At 42.2% G+C, this 16,189-nt stretch overlaps 1 protein-coding gene across 1 annotated transcript in view; it reads right to left on the bottom strand.

Annotated features, from left to right (window-relative positions):
• The window catches only part of LOC132230218 (kininogen-1-like), a 433,809-nt gene that overhangs the window by 381,519 nt on the left and 36,101 nt on the right, over window positions 1–16,189 (bottom strand). The window contains exons 8-9 of the mRNA XM_059687330.1: window positions 14,716–14,823; window positions 14,515–14,601 (exon numbers count right to left, since the gene is read on the bottom strand). Of these exons, the coding sequence (XP_059543313.1) occupies window positions 14,515–14,601; window positions 14,716–14,823 (195 nt within the window). The remainder of the gene's footprint in view (window positions 1–14,514; window positions 14,602–14,715; window positions 14,824–16,189) is intronic.

Raw genomic sequence — 16,189 nt, 5'->3', positions numbered from 1 at the left:
GCAAACGTCTCGGGAGCAGCCAACTATTCCTCGCCTGTTTCCGGTCTTCTCTAGCTCTCTTTAAAATAATGCTCTTAATTTTCGCAGTTAGGAATGCATGATAAAATCATGTTAAACTTTTGTAAATGGATTAAAGCTAAGGAGGAGTCATTTTCCTGACAATGAAGAAATTTAAGGGGGTGCTTCTGACGTACACAACTCCATGCTGTTTGGGGACGATGGGTTTTGATTCTGGTCGATCTAGGTCTGTTTTTTGAAGACGGAGTTTTAATTGCTTATTCGTAATGAATGTTGATTTACTGAAAGTGAGATCAATACAACACTTGCTGTTCAAATAAACTGCATGATTCTTTAAGTTCTAGAGGTTTTCAACTGTAGTCTCTTAACCCAGGCCCGTAGGTAAAAACAATGTATCTACTCATGTACCTTTTAAATACAATCCTTCTCATGCTGCAAGATACCACGAATATTCAGGAAAACATTTTCTCATTACTTCAGAAGACCAACCTAAAGTCTGAGACTGGAAATACTGTTTCTTAATTTTCTATATTTGTTTATCATATTTGATACACATGTATTTTTTATTTATTTATTTATTTGTTTGATTGTTTGTTTCAAAATTATTGTCGTGCCAGGAAGTGACAAAAACGAATACCACGATAAAAAAAAGTGGACCTCAGTTGAGTAATATGGTTCCTATCCATCTGCCTGTAATGTTCAAAGCTGGACATTTTCTGAGAATGAACATGAGAGATCCTATTGTCTCATCTAAAACTTACTAAAAAAAATCTCCTGAGAACTAAGAAATGAATGAAAATACTAAATCAGCCCTAACTGTTTTGGTTCAGTGGATAGAGCATCAGCCTGCGGACTCAAGGGTCCCAGGTTCGATTCCTGTCAAGGGCATGTACTTTGGTTGCAGGCACATCCCCAGTAGGAGGTGTGCAGGAAGCAGCTGATTGATGTTTCTCTCTCATCAATGCTTCTAACTCTCTATCCCTCTCCCTTCCTCTCTGTGAAAAATCAATAAAATATATTTTTAAAGAATAATAATAATAACAAAAGAAAATACTGAATCAGAAAAGTGGCCAACCAACCATTTAGTCTCACTTGAGTCTTTAAGCCCTAAAGACTCAACCTGTGGGTCGCAACCCCTTTGGGGGTCAAACGACCCTTTCACGGGGTCACCTAAGACCATCAGAAAACACATACATAATTACATATTGTTTTTGTGATTAATCACTATGCTTTAATTATGTTCAATTTGTAACAATGAAATCAGGGGTCACCACAACATGAGGAACTGTATTAAAGGAAGGTTGAGAGCCACTGCTTTAGGGTATAATCAGTCACTCATAGGGTGAAATCAATCAACGATTAACACCTAATTGTTGAGTGTTTTCTTTAGGTTTAGCCCTACTGTTAAATGCTGTGCAGGATTTCCAGTGTCTTAAGAGGAAATAATCAAGGGCTAACCTCTGGTTTAGGTCACAATTGAAGTGATTTTAAGGTAAGAAAGCTCTATAATTCAAAATTCAGTGAAAATTCAGAACCCCATTGCCTGAAACCCTACAGTGTATTTCTAATGAATGCTGTGTTCACCACATTTGCTTATGCTTACTCAATAGCATTAATAAATAATAAATGAGTTGAAGATCTAAACACACAAGTTTTGCATAGGAGCACACTCTTTTATGGTTGAAAAAAATTTTTCTACTTACTCGAAATCTAAAATTAGATAGCCTTCTCAAAGTCAATCGTAAATGCTTCTTTGCTAACCTGGAGCATGTGAAGCCATTTATACTGCAAATGATGCTAAAAATCAGATTCTTTCCCCATATGAGCCACCTAGTTTAATTTTGCTCCTCAGTAGCCTTAGCTGACAATTCTAAACCCATCTAGCAATTGTAAGCCAATATTCACCAGATGCGAGGAATCAAGGAATTAGGTAGTACAAATTTGTCAGTATGACATGTAAAGACAGTAACAAAACCTTAAAAGTATGCTTTATGTTGGTAGTGACATCATCCTATAGGACAGTGATGGCGAACCTATGGTTGATTTTTCTTTGTTAAATAGCATTTAAATATATAAAATATCAAAAATATAAATCTTTGTTTTACTATGGTTGCAAATATCAAAAAATTTCTATATGTAACATGGCACCAGAGTTAAGTTAGGGTTTTTCAAAATGCTGACGGAATTTATCTGTTCCCTGTCTTTCCCAGCTTCTAGAGACTGCCCACATCCTTGACTCCTCTCTGCTTCCATTATGGACACATCTGCCATTCTGACTCTCCTCCTTTTCTCTTATGAGGACTTTATGGTTATACTGGGCCCACCTGGATTATTCAGAATAATCTCTCCACCTCCAGATCTTGAACTTAATCAGATCTGCCAAATCCTCTTTGCATGTAAGATAACATAATCTCAGGTTTGGGGGATTAGAATGTGGACATTTTGGGGGGACATTATTCTGCCTGCCACAATACCCAATCCATTTTTTTGAATAGTAAATAATAAGATAATAAGAAAGACTGAGAGGAGACAGTAAAGAAATTATTAGACTAGAACTGATGCAGAAAAGTATCTAAGAAGCTGTGAGTTTTGATCCAAAAATGGCAAAAAGATTTTTTTTTGCTTTTATTCTAATGTCAAATGAACTGTTAAGAAGTTTGCTGGAGGCTAAGAACAGTAGTTAGCATAATAAATGCGAGAAGTTCATCAGAAGGCTGATGGACATTTTCAGCAAAGCTGAAAATCTGCATATTATTACCTGCTGCTGAACAGCTGTAGGCATTTCCCCTAACCTGATAATCTTTTCCTGTTTACCAAACTTTAACTTTGATATGCCTGTTTGCATCCCTAAAGGGCCAATGTATTTTCCTGTAAATAAAAAGCCCTGGGTCCAGAGACTCAGGAAACCACTCCACTAGAGAGTTGGTTTCCACCTGCTTCCCCATACCTTCCAAATTTATATTTCTTGTTTAGTCTCTATCCATTTATGTATCAGCCCCTTCTCCAGATTCCTGAACCCTTGCTGTAAAAAGACTGCAGCAGAGATTTTCCCATTTGTCCATTGCACATATAATAAGCACTCAAATACCTTTTAAAAAAATCTTATCTAATAAAAGATAAACATGCAAATTGACCATACCTCCGCTACACCCACAAGCCATGCCCACAGGCCAATCAGGAGTGGCAGCCACTGAACTGGAGCGAAAAGGAAGCTTGGGTTGCCCCTAGCGATGGAGGAAGCCAAGCTTCCTGACTGCCCTGGCTGGCTATGGGCTCCATTCAAGGCTACTAAGTTTCAATTATAGAAGACAAATAAATCCCAGATACCTGCTTCCAGCCGGCATGGACTCCGCTCAAGGAGGGTCTGAGAGTCTGGGTTGCCTGGGGGCCATGGCCAGCCTGCAAACAGCCATCAGCCCCTCACCCAGGCTGGCCACACCCTCATGGGGTGAGGGCCCCCACTGGAGGGCTTAGCCAGCCTGCAAACAGCCCGCAGCCCCTCACCAAGACTGGCCAGGCACCCCAGTGGGAGCCCCCCCTTCTGAACGGGGTGTGGCTAGCCTGAACACTGCCCTCAGCCCCTCACCCAGGCTGGCCACACCCTCATGGGGGTCTTGGCCAGCCTGCCAACAGCCATCAGCCCCTCACCCAGGCTGGCCAGGCAACCCAGCAGGGACCCCGACCCTGAAGGGGGTGTGGCCAGCTTGAAAACAGCCCTTAGATCCTCACCCAGGCTAGCCACGCTCCACCAGCAGGAACCCTCACCCCATGGGGGCATGGTCGGCCTGCAAACCACCACAGGCCCCACGCCCAGGCTGCCCCATGCCCCCAGGGAACCCCCACCCTGATCCAGGACACCCTTCAGGGCAAACCAGCCGGCCCCACCCGTGTACCAGGCCTCTATCTATACCAATAAAAGGGTAATATGCTAATTAGACTGGGAGACCTTCCAGGAGACCTTCCGGACATTCTTCTGGACAAAGCCATGGTGGTGGTGCCGAGGTAGAAGCAGTTAGAGGCCAAGAGGGGAGGGCAGTTGTGGGTGATCAGGCTGGTGGGGGGCGGGGCCATTGGGGGTAAGCAGGCCAGTGGGGAGGGAAAGTGGGGGTGAGCAGGCTGGCAGGTGGGGACAGTTGGAGGCAAGCAGGCTGGCAGGCAGAGTGGTTAGAGGCAATCAGTCAGGCAGGTGAGCAGTTAAGAGCCAGCAGTGCCAGATTGCAAGAGGAATGTCCAACTGCTGGATTAGGCCCAATCCCTGTAAACCAGCAGTAGGACATCCTTCCAGGGGTCCAAGATTGGAGAGGGTGCAGGCCGGGCTGAGGAACACACAGTCCCCCGTGCACGAATTTTGTGCACCGGGCCACTCGTTAGTGAATAACTAGAAGAATGGATATTATATATTTCCTATAGTGATTTATAATGATGACTAGAGGCCCGGTGCACAAAAATTTGTGCACTCGGGGGGGGGTCCCTCAGCCTGGCCTATGCCCTTTTGCAATCTGGGACCCCTCGGAGGATGTCCACCTGCTGGCTTAGGCCCGCTCCCTGGGGGATCGGGCCCAAGCTGGCAGTCATACATCCCTCTGGCAGCCCGGCAGCCCTCAGGGGATGTCCACTTGCCAGCGGGGAGCAGGCCTAAGCTGCAGAAGGACATCCTTAGTGCTGCTGAGGAGGCGGGAGAGGCTCCCACCACCACCGCTGTACTGGCAGCTGGCAGCCTGGCTTATGGCTGAGCAGAGCTCCCCCTGTGGGAGCACTGACCACCAGAGGGCAGCTCCTGCATTGAGCGTCTGCCCCCTGGTGGTCAGTGTGTGTCATAGTGACCAGTCATTCCCAGTGGTTCTGCTGTTAGGGTCAGTTTGCATATTATCCTTTTACTATATAGGATAGAGGCCTGGTGCATGGGTGGGGGCTGGCTGGTTTGCCCTGAAGGGTGTCCCAGATCAGGGTGGGGGTCCTGCTGGGGTGCCTGGCCAGACTGGGTGAGGGGCTGATGGGTGTTTGCAGGATGGTCACATCCCCTTCAGGGTGGGGGTTCCCACTGGGGTGCCTGGACAGCCTGGGGGAGGGACTGATGGCTGTTTGCAGGCTGGTCAAGCTCCCTGCAGTGGGGACCCTCACCCCATGGTGATTTGGCCAGCCTGGGTGAGGGGCTGATGGCTGTTTTAAGGCTGGCCACACCTCCTTTAGGGTGGGGGGGGGTCTCCACTGGGTTGCCTGGCCAGTCTGGGTGAGGGGCTGAGGGCCGTTTTCAGGCTGGCCAAGCCCTCCCCAGCGACAGAAGCTCCTAGCCTCTTTTTTTTTCTTTTCTTTTTAATTCTGAGATTTATTTACCTTCTATAATTTAAACTTTGTAGCCTTGAGAGGAGCTCAGAGCCGGCCAGAGTGTGTGGGAGGGAAGATTGGCTTCCTCCATCGCCAGGGGCAATCCACTCCTGCTCGCTCCAGCTCCGTGGCCACGGCTGGCTGAAAGCAGGTAGCCAGGGTTGATTTACCTTCTATAATTGAAATTTTGTTGCTTTGAGTGGAACTCAGAGCAGGCCGTGGCAGGCGGGAAGCTTGGCTTCCTCCATCATTGGGGCAGCCAAGCCTCCTGCTTGCTCCAGCTCCATGGCTTCCAGCCGCCATCTTGTTAATTTGCATATAGTCACTCTGATTGGCTGGTGGGCATGGCTTATGGTGTAGCAAAGTTACGGTCAATTTGCATGTTTGTCTTTTATTAGTTTAGACACTCTGTTTTAATTTCTTTTTTCTTCTTCTTATTTTTATTGACTTCAGAAAGGAAGGGAGAGAGAGAGAGAGATAGAAACATCAATGATGATTGATTGGATGCCTCCTGCATGCCCCACACTGGGGATCCAGCCCACAACCCAAGCATGTGACCCTGGCTGGAATCGAACCTAGGACCCTTCAGTCCTCAGGCTGACACTCTATCCACTAAGCCAAACCAGTTAGGGCTGACTATTTCTCCTTGCTATTCATAGTCAGAAAGGACACATCTTGATGTTCCCTACAGCTTATATATGACCATTTCTATTGCCTAGACTTATGAGCCTTCATTTAATTATATGCTTTTAACAAGGAGCTGTTTTAAACTATCTTAACTATAAAACAAATTACAATTGCTTGTAAATTTTAATCTTTTTTTATTGTACAAGCAATGCTTTGAAAATAATAGAGAACATTTAAAAAATAAAATTTCTCTTAACCCTACTACATTAAGAAACAAAGTTCAGTGAGGCAGGGCATTTCCTTCTGTTCACTGCCCCATTAGTTGCTATAGTGTTGTTACCTTTGCTGATGTTATTTGTGAATTTTGTAAATTGAATTTGCCCAAATTTGAAGTGAGGCCTGGAGCATGGACTGGATAGAGGGGTCCTTAAATCCAGTTTGTGCACCTGAAACTGGGTGCAGTACATAGAAATAAAGCAGCAATTTATAGACCTTACTTCCCTGGTATGAATCCAGCTGTTCTTCAATTATGCAGGCTCTATCATTATTTATTTATTTATTTTTGGCCACATTTGAGTAACATCTGAATTCTTTCCCAAATTTTTTAAAAGTCAAATTGCATTTACTTCCCTTGAGTAAAATCAGGTTTAACTTGTTGTATTTTCCCAGTACTGATGAAAACAATTCCATAACTGTTAATATAAATACTGTGTGTCAATATATTCCACCTGAAATTTCTGACAGTTTGGGATACACCGTTTAGGCCTACCAAAATCTGTAGTCATTAGCCAGACAAATTAGCAGAGGCAAATTAGATCTTGTTTTCAGTTTTGAATTCTGAATGATAGGCCCCAGGTCTGTGACTAGCCAGATAATATTGTCAGTTGCTCCTGATGAAAATTATTCCTGATTATATCAATAAGACTAACTGGTGCTCTCTGAGGTCTCTTGTTATATGTTAGATTTTTTGGAAATACAATGCCGAGGGTTGTACAGCAGCCAAAAAGCATTGGGCCTCCTTTACAATAGCCTCTGCCGACTCAGCCTGGTAGGATACATAAACCAGACAAGAGTTTTACCAGATCTAGTAATGATGTGGGGAAGAGGTTGTGTTTTGTATCTTTCCAGAAGGAGCAGTGCAGTCAATTTGGGTACCAGAGCGTTACGTGTATACCACAATGGACCCAGAGAAGCTCCTTGTCCCATTGTTCCAAAGAAAAGTGGGAAAAAGAAGAAAAGGAAGGCTATGCAAGAGACTGAGGTGCCAACATGGGGTCAGTTAATAACTGAGGCCCAGCAGATGGTAGAAAAGCAAGAAGTGGAAGCTACTCTCTCAGCCAAGTCTGAGGACTCTGAGTAAATCAGCAAAAGAAATTTTCATTTAGCAGAAACTCACTTATTGCTGTTTTGCATTGCCATTGTTTTATTATTCTTACTAGTTTTAAAAATGTTAAGTTTAAGTTTTGACAGAAGCTCTCCCACTGCAGACACAGCAGACTCTCATAGCCAGTTAGCCTAGAGGTCAAATCACCCCCACTATTGCCGACAACAATCAAGGCTTAACTACAACAAGACTGCTCACAAAGACCACTAGGGGGTGCACCAAGAAAGCATAAAAAATGCGGAGACAAAGAAACAGGACAAAATTGTCCATGGAGGATATAGAGTTCAGAACCACACTTTTAAGGTCTCTCAAGAACTGTCTAGAAGCCGCCGATAAATGTAGTGAGATCCTCAAGAAATCTAATGAGACCCTCGATCTTGTGATAAAGAACCAACTAGAAATTAAGCATACACTGACTGAAATAAAGAATATTATACAGACACCCAACAGCAGACCAGAGGAGTGCAAGAATCAAGTCAAAGATTCGAAATGCGAAGAAGCAAAAAACACCCAACTGATAAAGCAAAATGAAAAAAGAATCCGAAAATACGAAGATAGTGTAAGGAGCCTCTGGGACAGCTTCAAGCGTACCAACATCAGAATTATAGGGGTGCCGGAAGATGAGAGAGAGCAAGATATTGAAAACCTATTTGAAGAAATAATGACAGAAAACTTCCCCCACCTGGTGAAAGAAATAGACTTACAGGTCCAGGAAGCAAAGAGAACCCCAAACAAAAGGAATCCAAAGAGGACCACACCAAGACACATCATAATTAAAATGCCAAGAGCAAAAGACAAAGAGAGAATCTTAAAAGCAGCAAGAGAAAGAAACTCAGTTACCTACAAGGGAATACCCATACGACTGTCAGCTGATTTCTCAACAGAAACTTTGTAGGCCAGAAGGGAATGGCAAGAAATATTCAAAGTGATGAATAGCAAGAACCTACAACCAAGTTTACTTTATCCAGCAAAGCTAGCATTCAGAATTGAAGGTCAGATAAAGAGCTTCACAGATAAGGAAAAGCTAAAGGAGTTCATCACCACCAAACCAGTATTATATGAAATGCTGAAAGGTATCCTTTAAGAAGAGGAAGAAGAAGAAAAAAGTAAAGATACAAATTATGAACAACAAATATGCATCTATCAACAAGTGAATCTAAGAATCAAGTGAATAAATAATCTGATGAACAGAATGAACTGGTGATTATAATAGAATCAGGGACATAGAAAGGGAATGGACTGACTATTCTTGGGGGGGAAAGGGGTGTGGGAGATGCGGGAAGAGACTGGACAAAAATCGTGCACCTATGGATGAGGACAGTGGGTGGGGAGTGAGGGCGGAGGGTGGGGCGGGAACTGGGAGGAGGGGAATTATGGGGGGGGGAAGAGGAACAAATGTAATAATCTGAACAATAAAGATTTAATTTAAAAAAAAGTTTTCTTTTTGAAAAAATATTTTTATTGATTTCAGAGAGGAAGAAAGAGAGATATATAGAAACATCAATGATGGAAACCAAGATGGCGGCATAGGTAAACACGAGAGATTGCTGCCTCGCACAACCACTTCAAAAGTACAACTAAATGACGGAACGGACATCACCCAGAACCACAGGAAGGCTGGCTGAGTGGAAATTCTACAACTAGAAGGAAAGAGAAAAGCATACCGAGACTCAGAGGAGGCACAGTGCCGAAGTAAAATACTAAGGTGCGGAGGTGCGTGCAGAGTGGGCTGGCGGCTGAGGGCACGGTTGTCGTTTTCAAACAGGAGGGAGTCTCAGGCTCTGAGCTCCAATTCTGGGCGAGTCTCTAGGGACCCAGACTCATATGGGAGAAGCGGGACTGTCTGGCAGTGGTCGGAACTCGAGGGCAGCTTTCTCTCCGAGGGGCTTGCAGCGATTACCGGGACATTGAGAAGCAAAGCCTCTGACGGCAAGACTGAGAGCAGCCATTCCTGCTAGGCCCACCCTGTGTATCCCGTGGGACCCGCCCCGCCCAAGCCCTGCAGGGAGGCTTTTGCTGGGTAGCCTCAGGCAAAGGCTAGATTAAGCACCTCCCTAGAGATCCAGGAGCCAGGAAGCCCAGAGGTCAGAGTGGGACCATCCAGTTTGCAGCTCCATGGAAACATAAAGTACACACTCAGGGGGCAGACTCAGTGAGCACCAAAGCCCCATTGAAGCAAGTCTTGCCCCAGAGGGGTGTCTCCAGCACAGAAGTTCTCCCACTGCAGGCACAGCTGATTCTCACAGCCAATTGGCCTGGAGGCCAATTCCTCCCAGTGATACCTACAACAATCAAGGCTTAACTAAAACAAGACTGCACAAAGACCACAAGGGTGTGGACCAAGAGTGTCCTTCTCAGGTAATTGGGGAGGCTGAACCACTGGGCCCTAGAGGACACTTAGCACAGAATACCACTGTATCAACACAGGGTAGCATAAAAAATGTGGAGGCCAAGAAAAAGGACATGAATGACAGAAATGGAGGAAAGCAAACTACTGGATATAGAGTTCAAAACCACACTTTTAAGGTCTTTCAATAATTTTCTAGAAACTGCCGATAAACTTAATGAGATCTACAAGAAATCTAATGAGACCCTCGATGTTGTGATAAAGAACCAACTAGAAATTAAGCATACACTGACTGAACTAAAGAATATTATACAGACTCCCAACAGCAGACTAGAGGATTGCAAGAATCAAGTCAACGATTTGAAATATGAAGAAGCAAAAAACACCTAACCAGAAAAGCAAAATGAAAAAAGAATCCAAAAATACAAAGATAGTGTAAGGAGCCTCTGGGACAGCTTCAAGCGCACCAACATCAGAATTATAGGGGTGCCAGAAGAAGAGAGAGAGCAAGATATTGAAAACCTATTTGAAGAAATAATGACAGAAAACTTCCCCTACCTGGTGAAAGAAATAGACTTACAAGTCCGGGAAGTGCAGAGAACCCCAAACAAAAGGAATCCAAAGAGGACCACACCAAGACACATCATAATTAAAATGCCAAGAGCAAAAGACAAAGAGAGACTCTTAAAAGGAGCAAGAGAAAAACAGTCAGTTACCTACAAGGGAGTACCCATACGAATGTCAGCTGATTTCTCAACAGAAACTTTGCAGGCCAGAAGGGAGTGGCAAGAAATATTCAAAGTGATGAATGCCAAGAATCTACAACCAAGATTACTTTATCCAGCAAAGCTATCATTCAGAATTGAAGGCCAGATAAAGAGCTTCAAAGATAAGAAAAAGCTAAAGGAGTTCATCACCACCAAACCATTATTATATGAAATGCTGAAAGTTATCCTTTAAGAAGAGGAAGAAGAAGAAAAAGGTAAAGATACAAATTTTGAACAACAAATACACATCTATCAACAAGTGAATCTGAAAATCAAGTGAATAATCTGATGAACAGAATGAACTGGTGATTATAATAGAATCAGGGACATAGAAAGGGAATGGACTGACTATTCTTGGGGGGGAAAGGGGTGTGGGAGATGCGGGAAGAGACTGGACAAAAATCGTGCACCTATGGATGAGGACAGTGGGTGGGGTGTGAGGGAGAAGGGTGGGTGGGAACTGGGTGCAGGGGAGTTATGGGGGGGGGAAGAGGAACAAATGTAATAATCTGAACAATAAAGATTTACTTATATAAAAAAAGAATGATTATCACTAAAAAAAAAAAAAAGAAACTTCAATGTTGAGAGAGAATCATCGATTGGTTGCCTCCTGCATGCCCCTTTCTGGGGATCAATCATGGCATGTGCCCTTGACTGGAGTAGAACCAGGGATGCTTCAGTCCACAGGCCAATGCTCTATCCACTGAGCCGAAATAGCCAGGGCTCTTTTAAGTGTTCTTATAGGAGGCTTGGGGTGGTCTGCCTTCTCCCACAGAGCACCAGCAAGGGTCTGGGGGAGGTAGGGTAAAGCAGGAGTGAAGGACAGATTGGGATGAGGCTTAGCAGGAAATGGAAACAGGGGTAGAAAACTGGTAAAGGCATCCTGCTTGAGGTACTTGGCCTGGACAACGTGAGGAAAGTGGGTTGGGCTGAACAAGAGGAAATTCCTGTCCTGAAGAGAAGTATAAATGGAGGAAGCTGTGTGGTTTCAGAGCCAAGGTCAGAAACATGGGTGTGCCTTTGTCTTGGGAGTGGGAGGAGGGTACAAATATTTAAAGAGTGAAAGGTAGGTTCTGGGTTACAGGAAACTCATGATTATTTTCTCTAACTAAGGTCTATAGTAGAAATACCTCATGCTGCTGAGTGAGGCCTATAGGTTTTATATACCAGCCTGAGTGGTCATCCTTCTGTGAAAGTACCTGAACTATGCCTTGAGTCCAGTCTCATCTCATTCTAATCAATGCCTTACAGAGTCTTCAGAATAATGTGTTTTATACACTCTTTCAGCAGGTCTTAGCTCATGAACTGTCAGAGGCTCTCTACTACCTATTTCACATTCAAACTACAAGTTGGGCTTAATTTTATCTTTCCATTTCTTCCATATCGTCCTATCCCATTCATCAGGTCTGCTTACTGCTCCACAAATGATCATGGCATGGGTCAAATGTCTGTTCCACATGCTTTAGTCCTAACTTCTCAATGTAATTATAAATTCCTTCAGGAGTTATGTCTTTTAGCACATGTTTCACTTCTTTTCAGGACCCAGTGCTAAAGAAACAGTAAATAGCCAATGCCAGTTCTTGACTCAGTCATAGTTTACACTGAGCAGCACTGAGAACAACATCAGACACAATAAGATATTTAATAAGGGTTTCTGTATTGAGATAATGATCATCTCAGATTCAGAAATGTGTTTTTTGTAATGCCAATATTGATAATAATACCTCATGGTAACTCGGTGTAATGAAGTTCAAAAGGTCTGACTATGAATGCCAGCTCTGTCCAGTAGTAATTATGTGACCCTGAGCAGGGCACTGGGAGCTAGTTTCCTCATTGTAAATGAAAGGTGGTCCTGGGGACCTCAGAGTTGTTGTGAGGACTAAGTCACACACCAAACAGAAACTGTTTAGCATGGTAAACGGCTCCAATAGACACTCAGTAAATACCTATTATAGAAGATTAAATATCTCTTATCACTTTTGATTCTATTAGATTTCCACTTTTTACCATTATTTGAACCAGAAAGATAATTTTAAATTTTCTTTAGACTTTTTTGAGGTTTGATATTCTTTGTTAGTGATAAGTTGATAGGCATCCTATTAACAAAGCATATTTTTTTGTTTTCTTTATTGGTAATTATCTAGATCTTAAAAAAAGTAAAAAACAAGTCAAATCACTTAACTTTGAGCTGGAAATCAGGAGAGAGAGGAAACAAAGGAGAGAGAGGAAGAAGGGAAGGTAGAGAGATTCCTTAGATTCTGATGGAAACATCACCCACAAACCCTTGATTTAGGGCCATGATGAGGTCCTGGTGGTCGGGAAGGCCCACTAAAGGGATCCCCGCCTGTTCCAGAGTTGCACTATGAGTCTCCATGGCAGAGCGTGCTCTCTGATCAACTGGACTTTGCTGCAGGATGGGTGTGGCTGAAAGCAGACTACTGTGAATGAACCAGGAGTGTGAACATTAAGATCAAACTTTATTTCACCCAGAAACAGAATGATAAAATGGCATTCTTCTCTATTGACATTCTATCCCATCTTCTTGTCCTTCCATTCAGGGCTGCTGACAGGTTGCTGGGGCTATTGTGCCAGGCGTGGAGATTCTGCCCACTGGTCAAGAGGCCACACTCTCAGATGTTGGCTATGCCCCTGCCTCCTGAGGTCGGCCCTTGTACACACAGGGCCTTAGTTTCTTCTGTAAGTATAGTAAAATTCTGTTAATGTGGTGTTATCATTCAACAAGAGAAGACTGAAGCAACCAGTTGTCAAGAGGAGATTTTTCCTGACATCGTTGGTTCTTTATTGAAAAGTACAGATAATATTTGAAATGGAATAAAAACTCAAAGGATCAAATGCATTTGCTAAGTTGAAGTAGCAGTGGCAGATGCCTCCACAAACAACTGTAGCTAGTTAAAGCCCTGTCTTGTTTACCTAGGCAGAACACAGCAAAGATTATGAAGCGGGTGCTTCCCTCATATTAGAAGCAATTGAAGACAATCATACTGTCTTTTTTTTTTTTTTTTGTAAAAATAAGCGCTCTTTAATGTCATAGCCAGGTATTAAATGCTATGTTAATATTGAAGAAAGGATGAGAATGAATATCTTTTCCTCTTTTGATTGATTTTATAATGTGTGGCTATTTCTTAATAATACACCTCTAAACTAGAGGTTTTCCTTCATCTGGAAAAATTGGGAGGTTGAACTACATAATACCAAGGCACATTATTTATTAATTGATACTAATTCTATTAGCACAATTGCAGTTTTCATACCAAAAGACCATAAATGGCTTTATGGACTGAATATATATGCAGCATATGCCCACAATTACTTTGTTGGGCTGAAACATATTAGGTCATGTTCACAAGCTTGAAACACAGCCTTTATATAATGTCTGTGTTAGACCACATATATACCTATACAGGGAACCTGCCTCAGAGAGTTGTCAAGAGAAAAATATGTGTGAAGTCCTCAGTACAGTGCCTGGGACAGAGGAAGCACGTGATCATGTTATTATCCATTCCAGGATCTCAGCATCTTTGCAATTGTTAGTGTCTCATCCTTGGCAATGGGAAAAGTCTTACTTACCTCCTAAGGTTCTCTTGAGAATTGGAAAAGATGATACAAACGAATGCTTCTCACACTTGAATGTGGGTATGAAACCCTGGGGACCATGTTAAAATGCAGATTTGGATTCAGTCAATGTGGAGTGGAGTCTGAGGTCTATATTGCTCCCAAGTCCCTTGGATGGAGGCAGATGCCAGTGAAGCATCTCAGGCACATCTTAAAGCTACAGAGCTAGTATTGGCTCTGCAAGGCAGGGTCTGCCCTTCATTAAGAGAGAGCCTCCTGAAGAATGGGACGCTGAGGATGGGTGAGAAGTGATTAGGGGTCTGACTGTTGTTTTCCTTTCTAGACATAAAAAAGAGAGGTCAGCACAGACATGTGAGCGTTCTCTCCATTCTAAAAATATAGTCCCCTAATTCATTTAAATAGTGGTTCATTTCAAATCCCAAAAATTACTTTGCAGAATGAGCAAATCATACCTTTCCTAGTGATAGACATTTGACAGTAGATTCAATTATATTCTCCCAAGGTCTCTCATAAACAGCAGCAGTGCATCTTAGCATTTCCTATCCATAAACAAAGGCCAAAAGAGAGAACTGTGTTATTCATGAAAACTTAAACAAGTATAAAATATCAAGTAGATTTCCAGGGAATAAGTAGAGAGTTGCATGACTACTCACTCCAACTTTATTGATCTCACAACTTTCAGTCAACTCTTTATTACTTTCCTTGGAACATGTGGTTTCCCTGGCCGTGAAGTCAATAAAATATCTTGATCCAGCCACCACCTAGAAAATTAATTAGCACAAAGTAGAACCTTTTTTTAATATTATATAATGAATGATATATTTTGCCCTAAGGGATCTTAGGGGAGAATATTAAAGTTCTAATTATACACTGATCAAATGAGAGGTATACTAATAAAAGTACAAATGTTTGACAACTATACTTTTAGTTTGTATGCATGTGTAAAATATTTGGCTGCGGTCTGGTCTACAATTTTTATATTTATACTTTTCTGGTTTTCATTATTCAACAACATTCAAGTGCTCAAGTTGTAATAGAATCTAAGAAGAGTAGGAAGAAAAACTTAAACATTTTCTTTAAGTATGTTCTATTGTCTTTCCAAGTCTTGAATCAGAGAAATACTGAATTAGTGTCACTACAGAAATTGTGGGTTAAATTATATAATTAGAACAATTCTTTGGATTTTGTAGTTTGCCTCTCTTAATTGTTTTATATTAAGAAACCATTTTAATCTCTATCAATAGTTTTTTAAATGATTTTTTAGAGAGAGAGGAAGGAAGAGGGAGAGAAAGAAACACCGATCAGTTGCCTCCTGCATGCCCCATACTTGGGATCAAGTCCACAACCTGGGGATGTGCCCTTACTAGGAATTGAATCCACAACCTGTTGGTGCTTAATAGGATGTTCAACCAACTGAACCACACTGGTCAGTGATCTAAGCAACAGTTTTAATCTTTATACAACACTGTGTCCACAATGAATATTTTGTGGCCCAATTAATTAATTTTTTATATAAAAGAGGCACACTTTATTTATTTAAAAAGTTAAACTCATGCTTTTAAAAATATACTGCCTTCAATAAAATTGCACATATGGCTTTTTAAAAGTCATTTCAAAAGGCCATATCTTACATCTCTTACACTTAAAAAATATACTTGGTAAAAATGACTTTAAATTGTATGTTAAAAAGTTAGTTGATATGGCCCAATTTCTAGTTCAAGTTATTCAGAACTTAATTCTAGGATCTAAATGTGTGTGTGTGTGTATGTGTGTGTAAAAGAACACATGAATATATCAGTTGACCTGGAGAAATGACTATTATTTTTAAAAATGAAGTTTTAGCCCTGGTTGGTATGGCTCAGTTCGTTGAGTGTCATCCCATGAACCAAAGGGTCCTGAGTTTGATTCTCAGTCAGGGCACATGCCCGAGTTGCAGGTTTAATCCCCAGGTTGCGGGGGAGGGGGGGCGGAGGCATGCAGGAGACAGCGGATTGATAGTTCTCTCTCCTTCTCCCTTCTTCTCTCTCTAAAATCAATAAAAGCATATTAAAAATAAAATAAATGAAATTACAGGGTAATAGTAGAATGTCGTTTGAAAAAGCAAACCACAACAGTCTTCCCTTTCTC

Source organism: Myotis daubentonii, chromosome 3 (assembly GCF_963259705.1).
Source record: "Myotis daubentonii chromosome 3, mMyoDau2.1, whole genome shotgun sequence".
NCBI lineage: Eukaryota > Metazoa > Chordata > Mammalia > Chiroptera > Vespertilionidae > Myotis > Myotis daubentonii.
This window is presented reverse-complemented; position numbering and strand designations above follow the sequence as displayed.